General features: G+C 44.7%; 1 protein-coding gene across 1 annotated transcript in view; it reads left to right on the top strand.

The window, feature by feature from the left end:
- Positions 1-26,689, top strand: part of CDYL (chromodomain protein, Y-like) — a 65,005-nt gene that overhangs the window by 28,286 nt on the left and 10,030 nt on the right. The window contains exons 2-4 of the mRNA XM_008569444.1: positions 17,650-17,906; positions 19,245-19,417; positions 25,001-25,211. Of these exons, the coding sequence (XP_008567666.1) occupies positions 17,650-17,906; positions 19,245-19,417; positions 25,001-25,211 (641 nt within the window). The remainder of the gene's footprint in view (positions 1-17,649; positions 17,907-19,244; positions 19,418-25,000; positions 25,212-26,689) is intronic.

Below are 26,689 nucleotides of genomic sequence, written 5' to 3'. Positions count from 1 at the left end.
AGGACAGCAAGACCACTGATAGGGTTCCCATGGACCCACGCAGGAGCGAGGAGCCAGAACAGCTGAAAAAAGGGAGCCATTCAGAGGCCAGTGAGTCATCACAAGGGACTGGCGCAGGGCCCATCCCATGGGAAGTGTTTGCAGCATGGGCGGTGGGGAGACGTGCCCACTGGGAGAACACTGGGACACAAGGACAGCCGATCCACCCCCCAGTCAGCACAGGACCACTGAGAGGAGACTGGTTGGGAATGCAGAATTGCATGGGGTGCAGTTTGATGAAAAAAACTCAGGCCGAGATCAGAGTTTCTACACAAGCCAGGTGTACCTGGTCTCTGGAGAGCTGGAAGTACCTATAAGGTCAACCATTGAACCCTGAGCTGCACAAAAAGCCTTCCCTAGGGAAACAGCAACAAAGCAGCAATTAAGCTCAACCACACAGATCAAGTACTGGTCCTGACAGGAAGTTCCCCAGTTGTAGAAGTAAGCAAAGGACAAAAAATTAGTTTCGGCCCAGGCATACCACCAGCACCAAGGAGCATGCCAAAAATATCACCTCCGTGTGGGTGGCCCACCACAGCCACCACAGTAACCATGGCTGCCACGAAAGTGGCTAGACATCACAGCCACCACACAGATGGCCCACCAGCCACTGGAGTACACTGACACAAGGAGAGTCACCAGCAGAGACCAAAGAAGAGGCTGTCTCTTTCCACAAAGCCCATTCCAGAGTGACAGAAAAAGCATCTGCTCTGTGATAATATTAGGGGACCTGAACACACCTCTCAGCATTGGACAGATCATCTAAGCAACAAATCAGCAGAGTAACCATTACTCTTTCAGGGGAGAGAAGAAATCTACGGTTAGCAGTGGTGGGAGTGGGGAGAGAGGGGGGGATGGGGAGAGATTGGACAAGGGGCATAAAGAACGAGTACAATTTGTAACAATATACATACTAGTAATATTGATTTGATCAATATGTCAGAATTGAATCCCCAAAATATGTATAATCAATTATGATTCAATAAATAAATAAATAAATAAACAAAACCTTAAAAATTTAATGTAAAATTGCCATTTGATCCAGCAGTTCTGCTTTTAGGTATATACCTAAAGAATTGAAAACAGGGTCTCAAAGAGATACTTACACACCAGTGTTAGCATTATTTACAATAGCCAAAAGGTGGAAGCAGTCTAAGTGTCCACTGATGGATGAATGGATAAACAAAATGTGGTATAGACACAAAATGGGATGTTATTCATCCTTAAAAAGGAAGGAAATTCTTCCACATGCTACAACATGGATGAACCTTGATGTTATGCTAAGTAAAATGAGCCAGTCACAAAAGCAATACTGTATAATCTACTTATATGAAGTACTTGGAGTAGTCAAATTCAAACACATAAAAGAGAGTGGTGGTAACCAGGGGCTAGGGGAAGGCATTTAATGGATGCAGAGTTTCAGTTTGGGAAGATGAAAAAGTCCTGCAGGTGGGTGGTGATGGTTCAACAGCGTGAATGGACTTAATGCCACTGAACTGTGCGCTTGAAAATGGCAAATTTTATGTTATGTATATTGTACCACAATGAAAAAAATGTGCTCTAGATTCTTTTTGCTAATATTTTATTTAGAACTTTTGCCCCCCAAAAAAGGAGTGTGTGTGTGTGTGTGTGTGTGTGTGTGTGTGTGTGTAATGGCTCCACTGGGCTGTAGTTATCCTAAGTCCACAGCCCTCCCCAATGAGACTGGGCACTGCTGCTGGTCTCAGGCAGCCCTGGGAGCAGTGGATGGCACTGTAGGATAAGAACCTTCCCGGCACAGCTAATGCCCCCAACAGCTCCCAGCAGCACAAGGGTAGAAGCAGAAGAGGTTAAAGTGAAGTGTCAAAGCCAGTTTATCAATCAAGTTTGTAAGGTTTTAAGTTGTGGGTGTGTGGGTATGGTTTTAATAATTGCATTAGCATTCGTCCCTGAGCCATTCCTCTGAAACATGCTGGCCCTCCGTCCTGTTGGTAGGCCTACATAGTGGATGACATCAATTACAGCTGTGGGGTGGATAGATGGAAATATAGGACTTAGAGATGGGTGGGATTTAAGCACTGGGCAGAAGCATTTACATGTTACCTGGTTGGTGTGTCTCTTCCCAGACTTTCCCTATGCAGGACTGAGCTCCAGCTATTCTCTGCCCAGGTATCCAGACTCATAGCATGGTGACCCCGGGTATTCCAGACTCATAGCATGGTGACCCCGGGTATCCAGACTCATAGCATGGTGACCCCACAGTGGCTTTCTCCCTGTTTGTGAAAACCAGTCCCTTCTCCCTTTCCCCAGGTTGATGCCAGAAGTAACAAGAGGATTCTAGTTGAGAGCCCTTAAAATGTAATAAGCAGTGACGTGTGTTGGACATTACATCAGCCTTTGATTTTTTTTTTTTTTTTTTTTTAAACTGCCTCAGAACACATTTTCTGGGCCCTGGAAGATCTTCCACATCCCTCTCTTCTCGGGCTCAGTTTTTAGTTATTAGTGGTAGGTAGGTGAGCTTTTGATCCCCTTAATTCCTCTCCATTGCCTCCAGCATTGAATCCATATTCTTTTTAACATGGTATTTAACCCTTAAAATGCTGATTGCAGCCTATTCTTTTCCATCCTGGCTTTTCGTGGTAAACCTTCATCCGAGTCCTCTCAATATATGTTATAGGTGGCCACCTTCATTTCTTTGCAAATGGCATAGTATCCTGATGTGCCATCTTTTTTTTTGTTTGTTTTTACCAACTACATTCAGCAGATGACTTATTGATCACCTACTGTATGCAAATCACTTGGGAGCCAGTTAAAATTCCAACTTCATGAAATCTTAACAATTACCTGGGAATGTTCCTAACTTTCTAGAAGACCTTTCTTGTCATTAATGGCTCATTTTTCCCTCCTTCGTGCTAGTTTATTTCTCACGTGTACATGTCTTTGCTGCCTCGGCAGGCAGCTGAGCATGGTGGAGTGCATGCTCAGCATGATGAAGAATGTGCAGCTGTTGCTTTGCCTCTCATGGATTTGTCAGCCCTTTTCCCCTGGGTGACGTAGCCACCAAAGATTGCTCAAAGCCCATCTCTTCTGAGCAGTGAGAAGCCCCCAAAAGGGGTCAATCTTCCAGAACCCTCAAGAGAGAGGCATTCCTTCCATTTGGGAAATTAACCATGAATTGGGGTTCTGTTCCCACATTTATTCTCCAGACCAGGAAGTTTCAGGAAGAGAACATGGGTGAGGTTTTTGCTAAGTATAGTTTAAGAAGTTTAACAATAGAAGCTGGTAACATTCAGTAAGACAAGCAACATGACATTCCATAATGCAATTTTCAAGAAGTTAAGTAGATCCACCAACAAAAGCTTGATCTTAGCAAATATTCTCTTACAGCAATTTCGCAGTATTTTTACATATCAATCAGTAACCTGTCTGTTTTTGAGCCAGCTTTACATATCAAACATGACATTCCATAATGCAATTTTCAAGAAGTTAAGTAGATCCACCAACAAAAGCTTGATCTTAGCAAATATTCTCTTACAGCAATTTCGCAGTATTTTTACATATCAATCAGTAACCTGTCTGTTTTTGAGCCAGCAACCTTGCTGTGTTACAATTCTTTATCTTACAACAGAGACTATAGCCTGGGGGAAATTTTCCTGTCTCTTGCAAGGTTAACATTTGAAACTGCAAGGCTTTGGAAAACCAGGCCCTGTGAAATGCATTTGCTTTATGTGTACTCCACATGCAGCCTCATGGGCCTGAATGTGAGCTGAGTGTGGCGACCCCTCACCCAGGGGTGTGCTGGGGACCTTGAGTTTTCTTTTTGTGTAGTGGGGATTTAGTGGACACCTGGTGCTGCCCGGCAGGTGGCGGTGGACCAATGGGTGTTGGTTGCCAGCCTTTTGCCTTGGTGTCTGTGTCTCTAACCTCATGTGATCACCTTGCTCTGGGAAACCCGTAGTGGTGATCCTGAGACTCCTCCTCTTGAGTTTGTGAAGATTAAGGAGGTGGAAGGAGTTGTCAGTATTGGTGTCCACTCTGAGGGAAGACACTTGCTCTCAATGATGTTAATTGTGAAAAATGACAAATACAAGTGGTGGAAGAGCCACCATTAAACTGTTTCCACACTGGAGGGTATTTCACTGTGAAACCATGTTTCCTTGGGTGCAGTTTTTAATGAGGAAAGTGATATGATCTTGATGATGTCAACTGGCACTTCAGAACTCCCTGCTGGCTTCCCAGGTCCTGGGCAGTCTGTCTCCCCTTTTCTTTCATTCTGTGACTCATTTGTTTTAATTATTTGGACCTTAATGATCCTTCCTCTGATTTGGAGGAAATGTTACTGCTACTGTGGTCGCCGTGTTCTGAGCTGAACTTTTTCTTTTGGGTTACCCTGGATATCCTGTTTCAGACCTCAGATATGCTACATCAGTGACAGACACCAAACACATCGACTCTGGAACAGTGGTCCTCAGTCTCTGGGAACTTCAGCATCACGTGGGCAAGGGGCCTATGTGTCACCTGGGGAGCCCTCAGCAGCACTCTGAAAAGCTCCACAGTGATTCCATTGTGCAGTCAGGGTGAGGCCTCGCTGCAGAGGACAGCACGGTGCACTTGACATCCAGGTCCAGCATTACTCTTGGTTCACTGCATTTTAATCAGGCCGGTCTTAGGTTTTAGGAAATTATAATTAATTAAATCTCTAAAATTGATTGAAAGTTATATAGTCACATTCATTGGCACTTGTTTTTGTCTCAAAATAGTACTTTTCTTTTTAAAGTTTCCTCATTGCTTCTTGCACTTAGTATTTTTAGACTGGCTATCTCTGAAAAGTTAGCCATTAAACCAAACGATTTACTTGAAGAAACAACAGCTTGTGTTCTTTCTGTTGATTTTCAAAGTACTCCCTAAGCCTAAGTGCTCTCAGGTTTTTAACATCTTCATTTCACAACTTTCCATTCAGCTGCCTTCAGTATATTTCTAGCATTCCCGAGTTATCTAGCAGTCTCCAGGAATTATTTGTATGCCTCATGTACTGAGGTGGCTTTCATTTGGCCTCTGTTCTGAGGTTTTGCTTTGCCTGATCTTTAAAGGATGAGTTTGCGGGATGTTTATCTAAGTGTGAACCCCATGCCAGGAGCCACGCAGTACCGAGTTTCAGGCCCGCTTGCTGGGCTCAGCACAGCCCCAGTGCATGCCTGGGACCTGGAGCAGAATGCCTGAGTCACTGTCATAGAGAATATCAGAGACACAAAGGAGACCCGAGCTAGGGACAACCCTGATTATCCACCTAAGTCTAGATTTAATTGTTTTATTTCTTGGTTTGCAGGCAAGATACTTGAGTAAGAGGTTTGTGAGGTTGGCCAGCGGTAGTGTGCAGCAGCCCAGCCGGCAGCCAGGGCAGGCAGAGTTGTCGTGAGAGGTGGGCAAAGTGAGAGCACAGGGCTGGCAGGTGGGTACCATGTGAAGCCACTGCAGGCGAGTCCACCAGGGGCCATGACCTTGTGATCTGGTGTTACAGTCCAGACAGTGACCCTGGGTCTTGCTGTGGCCGTCCCCTCTGTATCACCTGACTCCTGGGGTGGCGGTGAGCCAGGGAGGGGGATGGTGATGACACTCTTGAGGAAGCAGATGCGTGAGATCAGATCGGTGCAAGCTTGAATCTCAGTTTATTCGTTTATCAAATGTGTCCTGAGAATCAGGTGCCACACTGAGACTGGAACACAAGGCGGGGACAGCCGTCTGCACTCAAGGCCAAGCTTGGGGATGATGTGTTGGTGCAGCAGATTTGGACAGGCTCATTCTTAATAACAGCGTTTCCTATATCCAGTTCAGCCATGTTACATTCATATGATGAAGAGGCTCAGCATTTTACGTGGCCGTTTTATCAGGTTTTCCTAATACAGTGTACAAAAATAAAGCACCGTTGAACCCAGCTTTCAGGGGCCCCTGTGCTGGTGTAAAGATGGGCTTTGTCCCTGCATCCGGACTCCAAAGCTGCAGGTGGTCCTCAGGTGCAGCCAGCCAGAGGTGGAGGTGCTGTCCTGTTGGGTGATCCTGAGGGACCACCAGGGAGCTTCTAGGTGGGCTGGGAGTGGTGGGACAGCAAGTGGTGGCAGAGTCTAAAGACTGTTTGTACCCTGCTTCTAACCCTCCTGCAGGTGACAGCAGGGACAGGAGATTACCCTTAGGTGGTGATGAAGGAAGATTTGTCTGTGGCCAATGGCTTGGCCTGAAGAGTTAGGGATTCCTTCAGTGGTCTGGGTTTGATGGAATTGCCTGTGTGGGACCATTGCTATTATAAAACACAGCTTTGCTCTTTTAAACAGAGAGGATATAATTCACTTGAAAGTGAGCCTGAAACTCTAAAGACAGACTTGTGAGTAGAGATGAAGATTTGAGAGTGAGTTGTTGTATGTAGGTGGTGAGTGAAATGGGGGTGAATAAATAGCCTAGAGAACCATTGAGAACAGAGGAAAGCATTGGGTAGAGAAAGCAGGGCACTTGGTGCTTCGGAGCATACGCCCATGGTGCTGTCCACGATCCAGCTGTTGGAGAATCTTCGTTCAGCTTCCAGAAGCCTCAGGAGCTTTTGCTGTGGAAGTCACTCTGCTGTCTCCTCACCTGTACTTCCCAGTTTGGGGCAGGGACACCAGTGTCCAGGTGCTTTGCAGTGGGATTTGACGTTAGTGGTAAGTTCCTCTTGGAAGGATTTAGCTAGTGAAGTTTGATAACAAGCATTTCCATCTTTATTCCCCATTGAGCCGTTGCTGTTTGGTACATATGGCATCTTGAAACGTATCATTAGTTAGATGGTTTTATCTTTCGGGCCAGGTCTAAAATGTGGCTCTGAATGCATTCTTTCTTAAATCAAGCAAAAAAGAATGACTTTGATACCAAGCAATGGAAAGAGAACTTGGTCAGTTCTGCTATGATGTGACATATGTGTTCCCAAAGATTGCCACCCTGTGCAAAATCACACAGTAAAAACTGCAGGGCTTATGGGGGAAATGACGTTAGGGGCACAGCACTCAAAAGTTTTGTCATCACATTAAAAAATAAGATAGGACCCTAATAAATGGTTAAGAAAAACAAACACAGTAAATATGATTCTTTATCTTCGAATAGGCCAGTAGTTTGCTTGTGGATGTGGTGGGTGTTGGAAGGGTTGTAGTGTATGGGTTACTGTGAAGTGGTGGAAGGGGGGGTGATCTGAATCACATGGACAGTAACACCTGATGTGGACAGGGCAGCTATTGTGTGGGCAAGTGTGTGTTTTGTATATTCCTACCCGGCTAGGTTCAACTGGGTGCAGTTGTGCATTCACCAAATCTCTCCAGGTAAAATGGTGCGTAAACACAGGTGAATTTCGCAATATTCTCAAGTTCTTCCTAACCCTCAAGTTGTTAGGAACTAGAACAAAACACTATAGCAGCATTGATGTGTCTTACTGTCTTTCCTGAAGATGGCTAAGAATGAGCATATGTATGCTTAAACCCAGAGACCCGATGGATAGGGGACTGTAACTGAAGGAGCCAGATCAAAGGGACTTTTACAATTATTTGTGAAGGATACACTTTACATGTTATAGAGAAAAGGGGTCATAATGTTTAAAGCCTACCTTTACTTCCATGTTCATATGAAAACATTTCCCTTAATGAATTCACTTTGCAGATTATATGATCTGAATAAAATTGTAGGATTTTGTATAGTTAAATAGGATTAGGTTCAATAGGTGTGCATAAAAATATTTCAGGGGCCGGCCCAGTGGTGCACTTGGTAGAGTACGGCGCTTGGGAGCACGGCGGCGCTCCCGCCGAGGGTTCGGATCCCATATAGAGACAGGTCCGCTCACTGGTTGAGCGCGGTGCAGGCGCGACACCAAGGGTTGCGATCCTGTTGCCGGTTGCCGGTTGCGGTACGGGCACGACACCGAGGGTTGCAATCCCGTTACCGGTCACAAAAAAAGACAAAAAGGAAAAAAAAAAATTTCAGAATGTTAAATTCTATAGAGGAGGGTTATTAATTCTGTAGACACTATAGTCCTTGCTCTCTAAATTTAGGCTAAAGAAAATAATGGCCATGAATATCCAAGAAGGTTAAAAAGTTTTTTTTTTAACTCTTAATGCAGTCGAAACCCATACCACCATGATAACATATTGACCTCTTGATTAACAATCCTAAATTAAAATACAAATGTACTCCAAAAAGTTCGTTGAAAAATAGAATTAAAAGATAATATGAATCTTTCCGTGCACTTTTTGAAGTACCTCATATATCACTGACATATTCAGAAACCACTTGAAAATATTCTACAGTACCCAAAATCCAGATGGAAGTCGGGGTATTATTTTTCATTAGGTGAATATTTACTGGTATTTCTCTGACTGTATGAGGGTACTTCAGAAAGTTCATGGAGATACAGAATTAAAAAGTAGTATGGAACTTTCCATAACTTTTTGAAGTATCTTCATATTGTAGAAATTTACAATATCAAGAATGTGAGAGGGCCGGCCCGGTGGCGCACTGAGAGAGTGCGCTGCTTGGGAGTGCGGCGGCGCTCCCGCCGAGGGTTCGGATCCCATGTGGAGACCGGTGCCCGCTCACTGGCTGAGCGCGGTGCAGGCGCAACACCAAGGGTTGCGATCCCGTTGCCGGTCCCCGGTACGGGCGCAACACCAAGGGTTGCAATCCCGTTACTGGTCAGTAAAAAAGACAAAAAAAAGGAAAATGTGAGAATTACTCTTCATCTCTGTCACTGAGAAAGAGCCATCATTCACATATAATTCACATTTCTAGTAAACTCACAGGGAAACATTGTTGATGTCTTTTCACACATGCTTTTTGTTGTCCTTCATTTTCATTTCTTTCACATATGATTGGGGAGCGGGTACCAGAAGAAAACACATGCTTGGGAGTCAGATCTGCAGACACAACACGCCTTTCAGTTGTACCATATGGATTTAAATTAGAATATTTGTGTTAAGAGCTCAGCATATGTAATGTGTAATGTGAATGTACCTGCTGTGATGTACTTACTGACCTTCATTTTTTAAAATCTTCCTAGACATAGTAAAGTCTGTAGAATACTATGTCAGGTACATGTGCACCGTAATTAGTTTAGCCGTTTCCTATTAGACACTAGATCTAGGGCTCTTGACAATTTTTTTTTTCCTTTTTGTCTTTTTTCGTGACTGGTAATGGGATCGCAACCCTCGGTGTCGCGCCCGCACCACGCTCAACCAGTGAGCGGACCGGTCTCTATATGGGATCCGAACCCTTGGTGGGAGAGCCGCCGCGCTCCCAAGCACCGCCGCGCTCCCAAGCGCCGCACTCTACTGAGTGCGCCACTGGGCCAGCCCGACAATATTTACACCTTGAAAGTAAAACTATTTGAATACCTCTTGTCTATAAAAACATGTCCTCATCTAGTTTCTGTTACTTTTTTTGGAGAATTCTAAAAGTGGAGTTAGAAGGGCAGAGGTTGATTGGCACACCTTACAGAACTGCTTTCTGCACATGTACTTGGTGTTCTCCAGAATCATCAGAATCATGGTGTTTTCTCTCCATTTTTTGTGTTTTGTTTTGTTTTATGTTCCTTAGTAAAATTTGATTATTTTTCTCTTTCTCTTTCTGCTGCATCAGAGATCAGTCTTGAGAATTCATATTGTTCCAGATAATAGTCATTTTCTTGAAGATATTCTAATATATTTGCATAGTGTATATAAGTGGTTTGTATTTATTTTTGTTAGGTTGCTGTGAAAGCAGGAAAGAGATTGTTTCTGCAATTAGGCCAGGCGGTTACTTTCTGCTTTTGGTTAGTTACACTTAATATACAGTCTGTGCTACAAACACAGGTTCATTTTCTCTCCTGTGTTTACCAGCCTCCTGCTCCTCTCTACCTTGTATACATACAAGCTTCCATCTCATATCATTTTCTTGTGTCTGAAGAACACCCTTTAACATTTCATATAGTTCAGGTCTTGCTGGCAACATATTCCTCTAACCTGTCTGGAAGTGTTTTTACTTCTCTTCTGACTTTGAAGAACATTTGTGCTATATATGTGCTGTATGTATAGATTGACTTTTGGGGTTTTTTTTTTAATTTCATGCACTTCAAAGGTGCCATTCCATTTCCTTCTGTCTCATACTTTCTGAGGATAAGTATGCAGTCATTCTTCTGTTCTCTCTGTGTTGTCTTTTGTGTTGTTTTTGGGTTTTCAGCAGATTATGATGCCTTAGTTTGGGGGGTTTGTGTGTGTGTTTATATTGGTTGGTGAGCTTCTTGGATCTGTAGGCTTCTGGTTTTCATCAGATGTGGTGAAATTTCAGTCATTATTTCTGCAAGTACTTTACACACACACACACACACACACACACACACACACACACACACACGCCCCTATACCCTGTACCCCTTCTGAGACTCAGATTACAACTGCTTGATAAACTATTCCACAGGACACTCGGGGCCTGCTTGGTTTTTCTGTCTCTTATGCATGCTTCATTTTGGATAGTCTTTGGCTGTGTCTTCAAGTTCCCTCATCTTTTACTTTATGGTATCTAATCTGTTAAGCATATCCAGTGAAGTTTTTATTTCTTATCTTCCATTCCCATATTATGTGTTCATGTTGTCCTTTAAATTTCTGAGCACATTGAGGTTATTTATAACAGTTTTTAAAATGTTCTTTTCTGCTATTTCCATCATCTCTTATTTTTAGGTCTCTTTTATTACTGATTTACTCTTGGTCCTTGGTCCTATTTTCCTGCCTCACTGACTGTTTAGTAATTTTTGATTGGTTGCTGAATTTTGTGACTTTTATATTTCGGGCTGCTAGATTTTGTTGTATGCTTTTTGAAAGTGTTAAATTTGTTCTAGCAGGAAATTATTACTTGCATATCAGTTTGATCCTTTCAAGATTTATTTTTAAGCTTTGTTACTATAAGCCTAAGTATCCTTTATTCTAGAGCTAGATTAGTTCCACTACCAATAGGTGCTTGTTCTGTAGTCTCTACTGAATGGCCCGTGTATTCAGTGAGGTCTCTCCCCTCCGGCTGGTGGGACTCCCAGCCCTGTGTGAACTCTGTTTGGTTTACAGGTCTCCAGTAATTATTCTGTCCTCAAAAGTTGTTCCCCGTCGAGTCTTGTGGAATTTCTCCCTGTGCATGCTCAGATGAGTGTTCAGCAAAGACTCAGGGGGATCCCTTGGTGGTTCTGGAACCTTCTCTTTGTGTAGTTCCCTCCTTTCCCATACCATGCCCCACAGATTATAGCCTCCTGAGCCTCTCCACCAAGTTGGCTGTCTTCCAGTTTAACACTGTTGCCGGCTACATCTGGGTCCCCTTTCCTGCACCTGCACCCGCACCCGCACCCGCACCCTACAGGGCGGGAATTGCTTAAGGCAGGAAGCCAGGGGTCATCAGGCTCACCTGTTTGTCACCTTGACTCTAGAAACAGTCTGCACTGCCTGCTCCACTGTCTGCAGACAGCTGTTTTCATGTATTTTACTCAGTTTCCTGGTTATCAGTGGCAGGTGAGGAAGTCGAGACACTGTTCTTTTCTGAAGGTTGGAAGTGGATGTCACAAGTCAGTTTTAGACAGACTTTACGCTTTTATGAAGCAGTGATATTCAACAGACTAGCCACGCATGTTTGAGGGTATCTCTTTTGCTCTTGAACATATTAAAAGAAAACCAGTTATAAGAGACACTAAAATAGATTTCTTGCCTAGTCAAAGTTTATGTTAATAAATCCTGGGGAAGTGTTGGTAGTCTCTGAATCCAAATCCTTCGGGAACTTTCAGTTCACAGAGGCTTTTGTTCCTGTGTTTTCCTGAGAGTTGCTGGTCCAGCAAATCACAGTAAATCTTCACACAGTTCATGTTGTGGAGGGTACTTCTCCTGAATCTATGTTCACCTTTGTTTAGTCGTTAGCAATTGATCCTGCTGTAAAGCAGAGAGCTTACTGTCCCTGATTGGCTTGAGGAAGTTAGCTGTGTGATGTTTGGCAGGTCACTTAATTTCTCATCTCTAAATCCAGGCATCTGGACTAAAGGGACTTTACGGTCTCTTTCATTCATTTATTCAGTAAATATTTACTGAGTATTGTGAGCACTGGGGATATCTTAGTGAATGAGACAAACAGGAACCCTGCTCTTACAGAGCTAGGAGAGTCCACAGACAATAAGTAGCATAAATAAATATCTGATGAGAAAGAAATAACTTTGAGAGACGCTATGAAGAAAACAAGCCAGGGTCATGTGAAATGGTGATGGGAAGGGGCCAGGATTAAATGAGATTGTCCAAGAAGGCTTGACTGAGGAACTGATGTTTGAGCTGCTGCCCAGATGAGCAAAAGAAATCAGCCATTTGAAGCTCTAGGACGGGACATTCTAGGCAGAGGGAAGAGCCAGGCGCAAAGGTCCTGAGGTGGGCACAGACTTGGATGGTGTGAGAATGCCATGGCTCCCCATCTCAGGTGAAGGGCAGAGAGGCTTAAATGATGTGGGACGTGGGGATGGTGGGGTGTCAGGACCTAGCTGAGTGCTGGCAGTTTGTGATTCCAAGACTCTATCCTGCTGTGAACACTTCTCTACCTAAATAGTGCAAAGTTGGATGTCAACATGCCCTGCACAGATGGATAACACAGGGTCACAGGAGTCATATTGATGTGGGCACAGTAGTTGAGGCACTAGTGAGATCACAGACTGAGATCAGCGGGGACCTCATTTGGCACCAATGAGCCAACACAGTTTTAATATGGGAGGCCGGAGTCCAAGCTGAGTAGTCTTGGTCAGCACCAGCCCAGACGAATCCATTTCTAAATTTGCAGAACCATGGATAGCTCCATGAGAACTATTGCCTCAAAGAAAATGTTGGGCTTTTTCTGAAGCTCACATGTAAAGGGCTGCATGGACCCCATAGCCTGGAAATCCTGCTTCCGTGGAAGGACACCACCAGAAAAACTGCTTGGAGAGTTTAAGGAATGTGCGACTTTTAAATAGGGAAAGGAAAGATTCTGTGAAAAGCAAGAGCAGTGTAGGGGTGGATGGGGCTGACCCACAGCAGCCAGCTTTGTCCTGGTGGAAGGCAACCACTCAGCACCCAACAGGCATCTTAGTCAGCTCGGGCTGCTGTAACAAAGTGCCATAGGCTGGTGCTTTACAACAACAGAAATCTATTGTTCACGGTTCTGGAGGCCGGGAAGTCCCCTATCAAGGCACTGGCAGATTTGGTGTCTGAAGAGGGCCCATTTCCTGTTTCATAGACAGGGTCTTCTAGCTGTGTCCTCACATGGCGGAAGGGGAGAGGGGTCTCTCTTGGGCCTCTTTTATAAGGGCACTAATCCCATTCAGGAGGGCTCTGCTCCCATGACCTAATCACCCCCCAGAGGCCCCACTTCCTAAGACTGTTGTTGCCTTGGGTGTGAAGATTTGAACATATGAATTTGGGGGGAACACTTTTAGACCATAGCAATAGTCCTTCCCCTGTGTTGCTGGGATTGTTCTTTTTGTGCTTCAATCTAGCGCCAGTTACAAACTCAAGTTCAGTAACAAAGACCCAGACAGCTCTCTCTCACCATTTTTAGCACACTGGCATGTGTACTGTGCAGGAACCCCCTCCTCCCTGGATGGCCCAGAGGGTCCCACCCATGTGCACATCTGTCTCATGTCATGTCACCCCACCACCATGTCGTGTGGCCTTGCTTCTTGCCTCTGCACAGAACTGTTCCTGATGTGATCTTCTCTGGGCAGGGAAATCATTATTGCCAGCACTACCTAAGTGTCCACGACCTCTCACCTGCAATTGTATTTCTGTGTTCCTTGAATCAGCATTTTAGCAAATTCCTAATTTGAACATGTATGTTTTTTATTTAACAATTTTTATCTCCCTTTTTTTGGGTTGTACAGGGAACGAAACCCTTGACCTTGGTGTTACAAGGCTGCACTCTAACCAGCTGAGCTAACTGGCCAGCCCTTATTTAACAGCTGTTATCTGTCTTTCACTGTATCCCATAGTCTGGCCTGGTCTGCCCTCAGCACTTAGTCAAACAGCTTGCCCACGTTTATCAGTGGCCTCTGATGTCCCCTCCAGTTTCCTCTCTTCCGTGCTCCCCCGCCTCTCTGCAGCATGTGCCACACTTGACACATCCACACGGCCATGGCATTCTCTACTTCCTCCTGGGAGCCTGTTGTCCGTCCGCCTGCTTCTCTGCTGCGTCCTGGCTCTGTGCGTGGCTTTCCCAGCACCACAGCAGGCTCACTTGCTCTTCTCTTTGGAGCTCTCACCTGTCAGCTCCACCATCTCCTCTGGACACCACTGTCTAGGTTCTTATCTCCAGCCCTGACTCCCCCACCCCCTCAGGCTCTGCAGCATCCTCACCTGAATGCTCACTCCCGACGGATCCTCCAATCTCCCTCCCTCACCTCCTCTCCCACCACTTTCAAGCTCCCCGTGAATGCTCCCCTCTCCTGCTCACACAGGCTCTGGTCCAGAACCAGACATGATCCTTTTCTCTACTCATGAACTTATCTGGCCATGTTGACTCCAGCTCCAAATTTAAGTGGGTTGAGGAATGATGGACAGAGGGAGAAGTGCAGACAGCAAGTGTAGACCAGGCGAGGCAGTGACGGGCATGACAGCAGAGGGCAGTAGCCAAGAAGCAGAGTAGAGCGGGTGCCCGAGGGTAGGGGAGACTGGAGAATGTTCTTAAACACAGGTGGGAGAAGGCTCTGGTAGGAAAGAGAATGAAGGTTAAAAGAAAAAGGACATTTCCTAAGTTCCTCAGAATAATTCAGCAGTACTTTGTCTGACTGGTGACATCTTGTCAAATGCTCTTTCAGTTAGAAATACTACAGGTTACAAATCCTTTAGAAATTTGTCCTATAGATTTACCAGCATTGGAATGACATAGACCAGGGTTGCAGCATTGTTTGTAATATCAAAAGATCGTTGAATATTAGTGTTTATTCCAATGTGGATCAGAAAAGATGAGTTAGAGTGCATCCACAGAGTGGGCTGCTGTGCAGCCCTAGGAACGAATAAAGAAACTAGCTCCTGAGAGGGAAAGGGGGTTCAAAGATACTGTCAGATGAATGAAAGTGAGATAGAACTGTGTATATATCTTGTACAAGCAGGGTATTACAGTGTGTGTAATAAGACATAACAAAACACTGCGTGTACTGTGCTACCGTTTGTGTTTAAAAGGGGAGGTAAAGGAGAAATATTTATTCACATTTTCTTGTAATCCCTTAACTGAAATGCTTTGGTACCAGAAGTGTGTCGGATTTCAGATTTTGTGTGTGATGTTTTGTTTGTTTGTTTGTTTGTTTGTTTTAATAAAAAGATGACCGGTAAGGGGATCTTTTTTTTTTTTTTCCTTTTTGTCTTTTTTCATGTCCGGCAACGGACCGCAACCCTCAGTGTCGCGCCCGTACCGGACCGGGACCGGCAACGGGATTGCAACCCTTGGGGCTGCGCCCGCCCCTCGCTCAGCCAGTGAGCGGGAACCGGTCTGTATGTGGGATCCGAACCCTCGGCGGGAGCGCCGCCGCACTCCCAAGCGGCGCACTGTAGCAGTGCGCCACCGGGCCGGCCCAAGGGGATCTTAACCCTTGACTTGGTGTTGTCAGCACCACGCTCTCCCAAGTGAGCTAACTGGCCATCCCTATATAGGGATCCGAACCCTTGGCCTTGGTGTTATCAGCACCACACTCTCCCAAGTGAGCCATGGGCCGGCCCTTTTTTCTTTTTTTAATATTTGCAGATATTTAACCAAGTTGAGCATCCCTAATCCAGAAATCCTAAATGCTCCAATGAGCATTTCCTTGAGCACCATGTGAGTACTCAAAAATTTTGGGATTTCAGATTTTCAGATTAGAGATGCTTATAACCTGTATATACATAAAGACGCTCTGGGAGAATACCTGAGAGACCAGCCCCTGTGGCCAACTGTGGGATGTGGGGGTCCTGGCAAATGGGGGAGGCAGTGAGAGGCCTTTCACCATCCCTTTTTACATGTTTAGATTTTTGAGCCATATACAGGTACATTATAACCCCTTAAATTTTTCAAAAAGTTCCATTTTGTTTTTTAAAAAAGCTTCCAAAGATCAAAATGGATAGTGTTATTTCTTCCAGTTGAATGAAAGTCAAGTTGTTTTACCAGGGAGACGAGGTAGATATTTTGCCCATTCTTGAGTCTTTTCTGGTAGCTTTGGCTTATTCTTTTCTACTTTGAAGGAAATATTTCTATTTATAATTCTTCATGTTCTTTCCCTCAGAGAATTTATACCATTGCTAATTTTATTACTAAAGCCTGATCCAGTTTTTTACATTTCTTTCCCATTTTTTCGCCTTTCAAATGCCCTGTGCATTCATTACCATGTTAGATAATATTTAGACAATTCATATAGATGGAAGAAAATGATTTGCCTTAATACTTGAAGCCTTATCCTGACATATTTTGGTAACTCCAGTAAAATATTAAAAGAAATGCTTGGCTTCATTATACTAAAAAATACTAAGTTCTGGAGGCCATATCTTCAGACTGATTGCCAAACAGCAACCCTATTGATGTCGAGGAGCTCCAACCCATGAAGGAGCCATGGGGGACACTCACGTAGTGGGAGGGAAGACAGCTATCTTCAGCTACTTTTTATTAAGGGCTGTTTGAAAAGGCAGTAGTAGTAGGACCAATGGACAGACCTCCTAATAGTCTCCTCCCCGGGCAGCATACGGAAGAACTGCTAAGCACCCAGAGTGCCCCACAGGGGCAGTGGTCTCCAGTGGTGGCTGCCACATTACTCTGTAGATGACAGGGATGGGTGGCTGCATCTGATGTCTACACAGCTCAATCTTGCATTCAGAAAAAGAACTTTTGACTAGGTGGCAAATAGCTTCGACTTTAATAATAAGATATTTTCTTGAATCAGTTTTCTTTCAAATTCTCAAACCTGGAATAGGTACTGTGCATGAGACCCATTCTCTTCTTTTTTTTTTTTTTTTGTCCTTTTTGAGACCAGCCACACCACACTCAGCCAGTGAGCGCTGTGAGCGCACCGGTCATCCCCATATAGGAACTGAACCCGTGGCGGGAGCGTGCGCTCCCAGCCCTGCACTCTCCCGAGTGCGCCACGGGCTCGGCCCAGACCCATTCTCTTCTAACTCCATTCTTCAAAAGTCTCAAATTTTGTAGCTTCTTTACAGTGAGTGCCTTCCCATCTTTATTCTTTGAGCAAGGTAAGCAAAAGTGACTTCCTTGTCAGACACTGAGCAAACACCTTTAAATGTGGGCTTTCTAAAGGTTCTATTTTATTTTATTTTATTTTATTTTATTTTTTGGTGGCTGGCCGAGTAATGTCTTTCCCCTAGGCCAGCATAGTTTGGCACGTTAGAGATTTTTTTTTGGCAGTTGGCCAGTGCAGCCATCCAAACCCTTGACCTTGGTGTTTCAACATCACGCTCTAACCAACTGAGCTAACCAGCCAGCCCTGAAGGTTACAATTTTTAACGTTCTTGCATTAATATGTTAAATCCTGGGTTTGTAATGAGCATTTTTATCTAATTCAAAGATGACACTAGGGAGTGAATCGGTGTTTGAAATCACAGTGGTCTGTGATGTCCTGACTCTTGGCAGGTACGTCTCCGTTCATGGATGCACTAACAGCCAATGGAACAACCAACATACAGACATCTGTCACAGGAGTGACTGCTGGGAAAAGGAAATTTATTGACGACAGAAGAGACCAGCCTTTTGACAAGCGGCTGCGTTTCAGTGTGAGACAAACAGAAAGTGCCTACAGATACAGAGATATTGTCGTCAGGAAGCAAGACGGCTTCACCCATATCTTGTTATCCACAAAGTCATCAGAGAATAACTCACTAAACCCAGAGGTGAGAGGCGCTCCCCAGGCTGACGTGTGCCTCGTGCTTCCCTGCGCCCCTGTTTCCCGGGCCTGCTTTGCTGAGCTGGTGCTTTTTGTGCTCTTTCTAAACCTCCTTCTGGACCTGCTTACGGTACCCACCAGGAGGCAGGGGCAGAGGTGAAGTCTGGCAGCGTTGGGATGGTTGGCCTGTGCTCAGTGTCCATCTCCATTCTCCTGGGTGTGAGCTGTGGTGGGTGCCAGAGCCCTGAACGTGGAGATGGTAGCTGTGTCTCTGTCCCCACCCCACCCCACCCCCCTCAGCTCTGCACCTGGAAGTCATGGGGGCTCAGCTGAAGTCACGTGGGAAATGTGTGTGCGCGCACTGTGTTTTAGCTTCCATCAGATGCTTAAAGGGTTCTTTGTTCAGGCAGAATTATATAATGCCCCTTCAAAATATTTATCATCACTGCTAGTCTTGAGGTATTCTTCAGCAGAAACACGCAGCTGCAGGGATTTCCACACTTGTTCATTGCTGCTGGTTCTAGTGAGTAAGCTTGCAAGGACTGAGGGAGGCTGATGCTTGCAAAGTTTCAAAAACTAATCCTGTGAAGCTTCTAGAATCGGGAGTACTTGAACCTGCACCTTAACAAAATTCTAAGTTCCACTAGTAGTTTGTTTTCTACTTGTGAGCAGTGAGGTCAAGTTTTTTTCCAGAGAAGGAAACCAAACTATGGAAAGACTGTGTGTCTGGCCAGGGCCATGTGACAAACCAGTTCAGGGCTGGTCCTCGGTACATTAGTAGACTTCAGAATCCCTTCAAAGGTTGGTTATTTTTAAATGCTCCACAGAGGTCATTTTAAATGATTTCGTGCACTTCTAAAATTATCTTCCTGTGCTGATGTGCTTGTATTTAATGCACTTATACACCTAACTATTTAGATTACCGTCCTAAGTGTAGTAGACTGTTTTGTTTTTTAAAAAAATACAAAACAACAAAAAACGGAACTGAGCTAGTTTCTTTGAACTGGTTGAATGTGCCACCTGCTGTCCAGATTGTGGAAGTGTCCAGGATATAACATGTAACTTGCCTGCTGAGAGCCACAGTGACCCTAGAGATTCATGTGTCTTTCTAATCATACTCTGTTTATAATTAGTTACTTAGTTATATTTACAAGCCATGCCCAGCATCCCGATCTCTGGTTACAGAAATTTGCAAATTATTTCAAGTCGTCATAGATGCAGTGAATGATATCAGGCTATGAATGTGAGTGTGGTTTCCGTACATCCAAATTATCCAGTAATAAAATGCTTCTAGGATTCTGTACCCAAAATACTCTTCACCACTGTAACTTCTGGTGACTTTCAGGTAATGAAAGAAGTCCAGAGCGCGCTGACCACAGCCGCTGCCGATGACAGCAAGCTTGTGCTGCTCAGCGCGGTGGGCAGTGTCTTCTGCTGCGGCCTTGACTTCATTTATTTCATACGGCGTTTGACAGATGACAGGAAGAGAGAAAGCACTAAAATGGCAGAAGCTATCAGGTATGCAAACACGGTGTTTTTTAAATCTTGGTGTGGGTGTTTGGTTTTTAGTATACCTGATGGAACAGACCCAAACAAGCCTTGAGAGTACCATATACATCTTCTACAGAGAGAAACTAGTAGCAAAATTAATTAAATCATCTCTCCTTTCTGTGGGCCTGGCATAAATTACTACTTGCCTTAGGCAAATGACTGATTTCAAGGCTGGCTTAAACCCAGTGAGCACTTGGGGAATGTTCTAATGAATAGAGTGTACGGCGATGGATAGCCAGAGTTTCCATTGTCTGTGCTGTGGGTGTGTTCTGTCCTCAACACTTAAGTAAAGGTGCATTCTCTTCCAAGTAATAATTCACCATTTGCTTGGCTATAAAATAGTCTAGGCTTTATGACAAGCTAGTTTCATGACTTCAAATGGAAAGTTTTCTTTTGTTTTTTGGGTTTTTTAAGTATGTAGATACACATTCTTGTTAAGTTCATCCTAAGTTCCAATTTCACAAAGAACTAGATAATTTGGAGTAAAAAGTAAAAGTACCCTGCATGGCAGGATGGGGAAGGGGCTTTCTTTTGTCGTGGTGGGGCTGGGCCAGGGTGTCTCTGTGACACATCGGCCAAGGTGGTTCTCATGGGTGCTGCCCCAAGCAGCCCTGCAGAAGAGTGCTGGAACCCCACACCTTGGAGTTACTGGGCGTTGCCTTGGCCTTTCATAACATATTTATGAAAATTAATATATTTTTATACTATGTACACATGGATTTAGGGGGTTATATATTCCTTAATCTTTTTGAACATTACCATTTTTTAGGCTGTTGTATGGTGGTGGTGGTTTTGTTTTCTCAGAAATAGTTTGAAATTTTATAATCTGATCTTTTTAAGTATTATTTCTGGTCTCAGTGATTTCAAATTTGTGGTATAGGAAATGAGTCTGTCCTTGACAGATGGTCAGGACCTCTAAGACAACTTGTGGATATTCCTCATTATTAACCTAGCCATTCAGATGAATTACGTAAATTTAGTTTTCATTTTTAAAATACAAACCATTATATCTCATGTGGTGACTTTGTATATTTTCCATGAGTCACACTGAATTTACACATAATAGGGTGCTTTGGGGCCACTCTGCTCTGGTCATAAGAAAATAGGATTTGTCAGCCAGTGCCTGCTGAGTCCTGGCTCTGTGTCCCCGGAGACCCTTCCCTGCGCTCCGCTGGTAAGTGTCAGTGGTGCCTCTCCCTGCTGCAGCCCCTTGCTCCTCCAGTGTTGATCACCCTTTACAGTGGTGGTGGCTCGTGGTGTTGGGATCAGTAGAAGCAGAGGAAAGACAGATCAACACAGATTTAAATAGAGATTTCATCTGTTGAAGTTCTAGGTAACTTTAAACATTTATTTTCATCAGCTCCCCACTTTCCTTTCACTCTCCTCGCATCCCAAAAAAGCCGAGCCTGTATTTCAGGAAAGCCCATCCTGCTTTAAGGAAACCCACTTGTCTTTTTAAGTGAATATATTTCTGTCAGTGTGAATATTTCTTAATATGCTTTGGCAGCATCAAAAAAATAATTAGTTACACCAGATTCACTTAACCTTTCCTCTTCTCATTTGCATTTAAATTAATTTTTATATGGATAAGATTGGCTTATGCACATAAAGCTCTTATTACCATGTATATTTTTTGTTTCTGTGGTGTTGATGCTGGAGACAAGGGGTCTGGGAAGGCCTGGTAGCCCACCCCGTCCTCTGACCGGGTTCCTGACTCCAGCACAGGAAAGAAGTCAAGGGCAGAGTCACGGTAGAGAACGGGCTCAAGGCAGCCAACGAGAGACACGGGATCCAGGGAGCGCGGCCGGGGACCCCGGGTTTAACAGGACAGTGAGAGGCGTGTGCAGGGCGCTGGCGCAGGCCGGCTCCACGGGAGCAGCCACCCGCCTCTGCAGGGGTTCGGCTCTATAGTCACGCCCTCTAGTCCATATTCCTGCTGCCGATGAACAGAAACGCCACCTTGCCGAGCACGCCTGGCGAGTGAGGCGCTAGGACCCGGTTCTACTGAGCAGGCGCAGCCACTGGACGTGCGTAGTCGGCCTCTGCGGTCTCCCCAGGGTCCCCGACGGTCCCCGACGGTCCCCGATGGTCCGAGAGTCGGTCTGACCTGGAACAGGAACCGTCCTCCAGGGCAGAGCCCGAGACCTCGGGAGTGGCTGGAAACCCAGAGGCGGGAAACCGAGCACCGCCTATATCAGTGTCTTGTTTCAAATTCCTTAAAAGTTTGAGACAAAGGACTTCATTAGAGCGAATTTCCAAACGAAAGATTGGAAAGAGGAAGATTAGGTTTTCCTTTTTAGGCATTGGTGGTGATAACCAGTTTGTAGATTCATCGTAATAAAAATACTTAGCACATTAGTGATAAAACAAAAACTATTACTAGTCAGTTTAGAGTGTTAGGTGTTTGAAATCAGCGGGAACAGCGACTCGTCCTCCGTGTCTGGAGAATGAGGATCCTCCTAGCGCCAGGAGCGAGGCGCCTTCTCCCGTGACAAGGACACTGGGGGCTCGGACCGAGCAGTTCCCAAAGGCTAGAGGATTTGGAAGGGAACGAAGCGAGCAGTAACCGTGCCCCTGGCACCTGACCTCTGCACCATCCGGTCCTTCCCGCTGCAGACATTCAGAATGAGGAAAGAACTCAGCTAAGGAAAAGCAGCGAGCTGTCGCTTCAGTCCCTTGCTGCCTCTTCTCCCTAAACTGTCCTAGACTGTCATCTTGTGTGACTGTCAATCAGTAAATGTTTCTCAAAGGAAGAATTTTATTTAATCGTAAGTCTTTTTTCTTTAAACTAATTCTGTGGCAGGTATCTCTTTGCTTCCCTGCCGTACCCAATACAGCTTTTAACTCATTTCTCAAATAATCCAGAGCATACAAATTTAAATGCAGTGTGTTGCATTGTGCACATTTGAAAGTGCATGCATTTTGATTTTAAGTTATAAAACACACTGGCTCCACACCCAGCAAAGGCAGCAAGCAAGCGCCCGTCCCCGGGCCTGAAGGCCGCTCCTGCACCGTGGCAGTGTGACTTGATTCATAGCAATGTGAGTTGATTCGTAGCAGTGTGACTTGATTCACAGCTCACAGGGCTGAGCCTCTGTGGCCCTGAGAAGTTTCTGCTACACAGAAAAGCATTTCTGCGAAGGTTTTTTGTGCTTTTTTAAACGAAATGAGTTTCAGTGCTGGCTGTTCGTATATGGTCTCTCGGGGCTCACACCTCAGAATGGCAGGTCCGTGTTCTGGAAGGGTAAGGTGGCCTTGGCTCCAGTACAAGCTTCAATTCATACCCACCCAGAAAGAGCCTCCAGTGTCAGGTGAAACTATCATTCCAGCCAAAAATAAAAACAAGTTTTCAGTTCTAAAACTTTCTCTAGCCTGTTAAAACCCAAGTTTTGATTTTTTCAATCTATATTTGAGAAGCAGATTTCTGTTTGTTCTATACAAACAGATCACATGGTGCGGGGCGGGGGGCTGTGCTGTGACAGGAAGTCAGTAGATCCTATTGCTGTGTCTTTAGAGGATCACTTCATTCTGTCTCTGGTTTTGATCCCTCCTTTCATGTCAATCTACCCTCCCATCCTGGGTTTCCAGATGTCAGAGTTGGGCTTTTTCTGCTTTGAGAGCAGAGCTGCTCCGGGGCCCCCGGGGGACATTGTGGAAACTGTTGGCTCTACATCATGGAGACAATGTGGAAACTGTTGGCTCTACATCATGGAGACAATTCAGCAGTTACCTTTCGGAGAGTGGTTGGTACCTGAGTGTAGGAAATTTAGTCCCATCTGGTGTCATTGACACAAAATCCTCAAAAGGCAACACAGCTGAAGTAGCTTCCTGTAGTTTTTCTGTGCTTATTTCAAGAGCCTGTTTAGAAGGTTATCTGGCTCTCTTTATATCATTAAACCCCAGTGTGATCTTTCTAACATGCCTGAGGCTTCTCATTTAGAAGGTCTTAGTGCAGCTCATTCATTTGAATGAGTTAATTGTTGCTCAGTGCAAAGATCTTGCAAGCCCTGGGGGCTTTGGGAGGCCAGGCTGACAGTGCTGGAGTTCTGTGAGCTTCCTCCCCTGTTACACACACGCACACGCACACACACACGCACACACACACACACCCCTCCTCACACACAACCTGCACCTTCCAAAAAAGTGATGACCCATCCTGTCAGTGTTTAGGAGGGTTACAGAGAACTGTCTAAGATGCTGAATCATGATTTCCAGAGAAGATCTGAACAGATTGCTCTAGTTTTTGCATTGCTGGATTGCAGAGAGCTTCCAGATTGTTATTCCCAGTACTAAAGATGGGGGTCAGAGGGTGGGCCGGTGGCTCACTTGGGAGAGTGTGGTGCTGATAACACCAAGGCCACAGGTTCGGATCCCTATCTATATAGGGATGGCCAGTTCGCTCACTTGGGAGAATGTGGTGCTGACACCACCAAGTCAAGGGTTAAGATCCCCTTACCAGTCATCTTTAAAAAAAATAAATAAAATAAAAAATAAAGATGGGAGTCAGGTTTAGAATCCAGCAAGTGAAAAGTTCTATTTATCCTGTAATTCTGATCTAGAACTCAGACTGCCTTAAAGGGGTTACCTTGTATTTATCTCGGTGTATGTTTATCCTCTCCTCCACTGTGTTGAATCATAAGAAGAAACAACCGGTGGACATAAAATCATCTTCCAGTATCGGGAAGAAGATGAACATTCCCAATATGGTGTGACACCAACCTACTCTTAATTGAAAAGCAGCCTGCTTTGTTAGCCTGATCCTAAAACAAATCCAAAAATAGCACTGGCTCGGTTTAATGAAAATCTGCAACCTCCGTGAAGGCCACCCTGCTCCCAGTCTCACTGCCTCTTGAACTCCTGCTGCAGTCCTGTCCTCCAGCACATGACACAATGCAGACGCTGTGCCGGAGCACGCCTTGCCGTGCTGGCCAGTCTTACGCGGCCATCGCACATTTTAAACCAGCAGGCAGCCTGTGAGGCTCTTGTCTCTGTATGCCCCAGGTCATTCAGTCTAGTTCAGTATAAACTCAGGCAATATTTGTTGTTTCCATATAATCAGTGAGCAGTGTGAAATCACAAAGCAAGGCCAGCCACAGCCCCGTGATTTCTTCCCCCCTAATCCACCACTGTTCCCTCCACACAGGCAGTCTCAGTATGCCTTGTGCCGAGTTGTCTCTGGAATAGCTTCCTGGCTGGTCGTATGAAACCCATGGTGCGTACTGGGCTCCTTAGGTCTTCTAGAGAAGAAAGGTTGAAGAGCAGGAAGTGTTGGTCATAGAGCCCAAGGGCCGCCTGCAGACACAGAAGCAGCCTCTGGCCATATGTTCCCTGTCACCTCCACAGCGGTCCTGTAGCAGCAGCCACCTCCTGCATGGTCACATGTAGTTCATCAACCCATGGTTCACAGGTTCTGGGAGAAGGCCTTGAAGAAGACTTAGCTCTTAATGATTTCCAGAGTTTACATCGTGGTGAATTGAATTCCGTAATAGATTTTTCATTTGCTCAAATATGCAATGTTTTGAGTAATTCCCCATTTATTTTTCATTTTAGAAACTTCGTGAATACTTTCATTCAGTTTAAGAAGCCTATTATTGTAGCAGTCAATGGCCCAGCCATTGGACTAGGAGCATCCATATTGCCTCTTTGTGATGTGGTTTGGGCTAACGAAAAGGCTTGGTTTCAAACACCCTATACTACCTTCGGACAGAGTCCAGATGGCTGTTCTACCGTTATGTTTCCCAAGATTATGGGAGGCGCATCTGTGAGTACCCTTTTTTTAAAAAAAAAAATCATTGTAGAAAACTTCCTGAAGAAATCTAGTTTGGTTACTGTTTCTCTGAATATACACTGTGTGTCATTCTGCAGGGACTTTTCATCAGATTCTCTTGTAATTCAGATTTTGGTTCCTAGAACGTTACTGACACAGCTTTGCATCCTTCCCTGGAGAAGGACCTCATTCATTGATTAGCCTATAGCTTTGCATGATTCAAACTGATATCCACTGTTAGTAAATACCCAGTTGGACACCCAAACAACAGTTTGCAAGTGAATAGTTCTCTACCAAATAACCTAATGAGGGAGAAGTCCCGTAGGATAAGAGAGGGCTTTTGGGGGTATAATTTTTGTGGTTTTCTTTTTCAACTGTTTAAACAAATCCACCCATGGTAATAGTTTGTGTTTGTATCGTAGCTTGTGAGTTAAGATGTTATGCTTATCTCATTCCTTAGTCCTGAAATGGCAGGAGGTAGTGAGGGGTTGGGTCCTCCAAATGCAGGAGAATTTGATGAGTCTGGCGTGTAGGAGAATTATCAGGTAGGTGGTCCTCACCCAGTGAAGGGACAGAGAGGAAGTAGGACAAAGCTTCGGCCACCCACAGAGAGCTCTGGAGCACACGTGGCCTGTCCCCATTGCCCGACAGTGGGCTGAGGTGGCTACTTCCTCTGCGTCCATCATCACTGGGTGTGGGGTGCACAGGAAGAGTGCTGTGCCCGTTGAGGGGTGACTCTCCTGGCGGGGGGTGGCAGCACATTTCAGTGTCCACCACAGTCCACCCTGGTGCCGATCATACCCACCTTATCATGCATGTTTGGGGGGCAGTTCCTCCAGATTCCAGGGGCCTCTCCCCCTGGGGGGACCTTAGAGGAGAAAGATAAGACAGCAATAACTGTTTCAGGCAAGAACCACCTGGATGTTAAAATCAGTAAGAGTGTTGTTAAACTTCTCACTGTGTAAGGGAGACCGAAAAAAGGATTACTCAAAGCACCATGAATGCGATGAGAAGCCTGAGGGGTCTGCACCTCAGCAGCTCCTCTGTTCAGAAGGAGAAAACTGGATACAGCTCCAATTAAAGTTAGCTTCTGTTTTTATTGTAAAAACAAGGAAGTTTCACAAGAAAAATCAGTTGATTCAATCATTTTAAAAGAACACAAAGACACGGGCTATGTGACAAAAGTTATCTATGGCTAAGTATAGCTTAAACAATGGAAACTAGTAACATCAGTAAAATTAACAATGTGACATTCCAAAGTATAATTTGTGAAAAGCTAAGTTGGTCAAACTGTGATCATTATCTAAAGTATAACCTCTCCTTAAGCAAAAGTTACATTCTTATGATAAAATATAAGTATAATTATCTCTAAAGTTTCCCCCAACAGACAGCTTGCCCCTAGCAAACATTTTTTTCACATCTTTCTCTTCAGCAATTCTTTTTTTTTTTTTTTTTTTTTTTTTTTTAAAAAA

The sequence above is a fragment of the Galeopterus variegatus genome, unplaced genomic scaffold (assembly GCF_000696425.1).
Source record: "Galeopterus variegatus unplaced genomic scaffold, G_variegatus-3.0.2 Scaffold497, whole genome shotgun sequence".
Taxonomy (NCBI): Eukaryota; Metazoa; Chordata; class Mammalia; order Dermoptera; family Cynocephalidae; genus Galeopterus; species Galeopterus variegatus.
The sequence above is the reverse complement of the archived record's forward strand: the minus strand, read 5'-3'. Positions and strand labels throughout refer to the sequence as shown.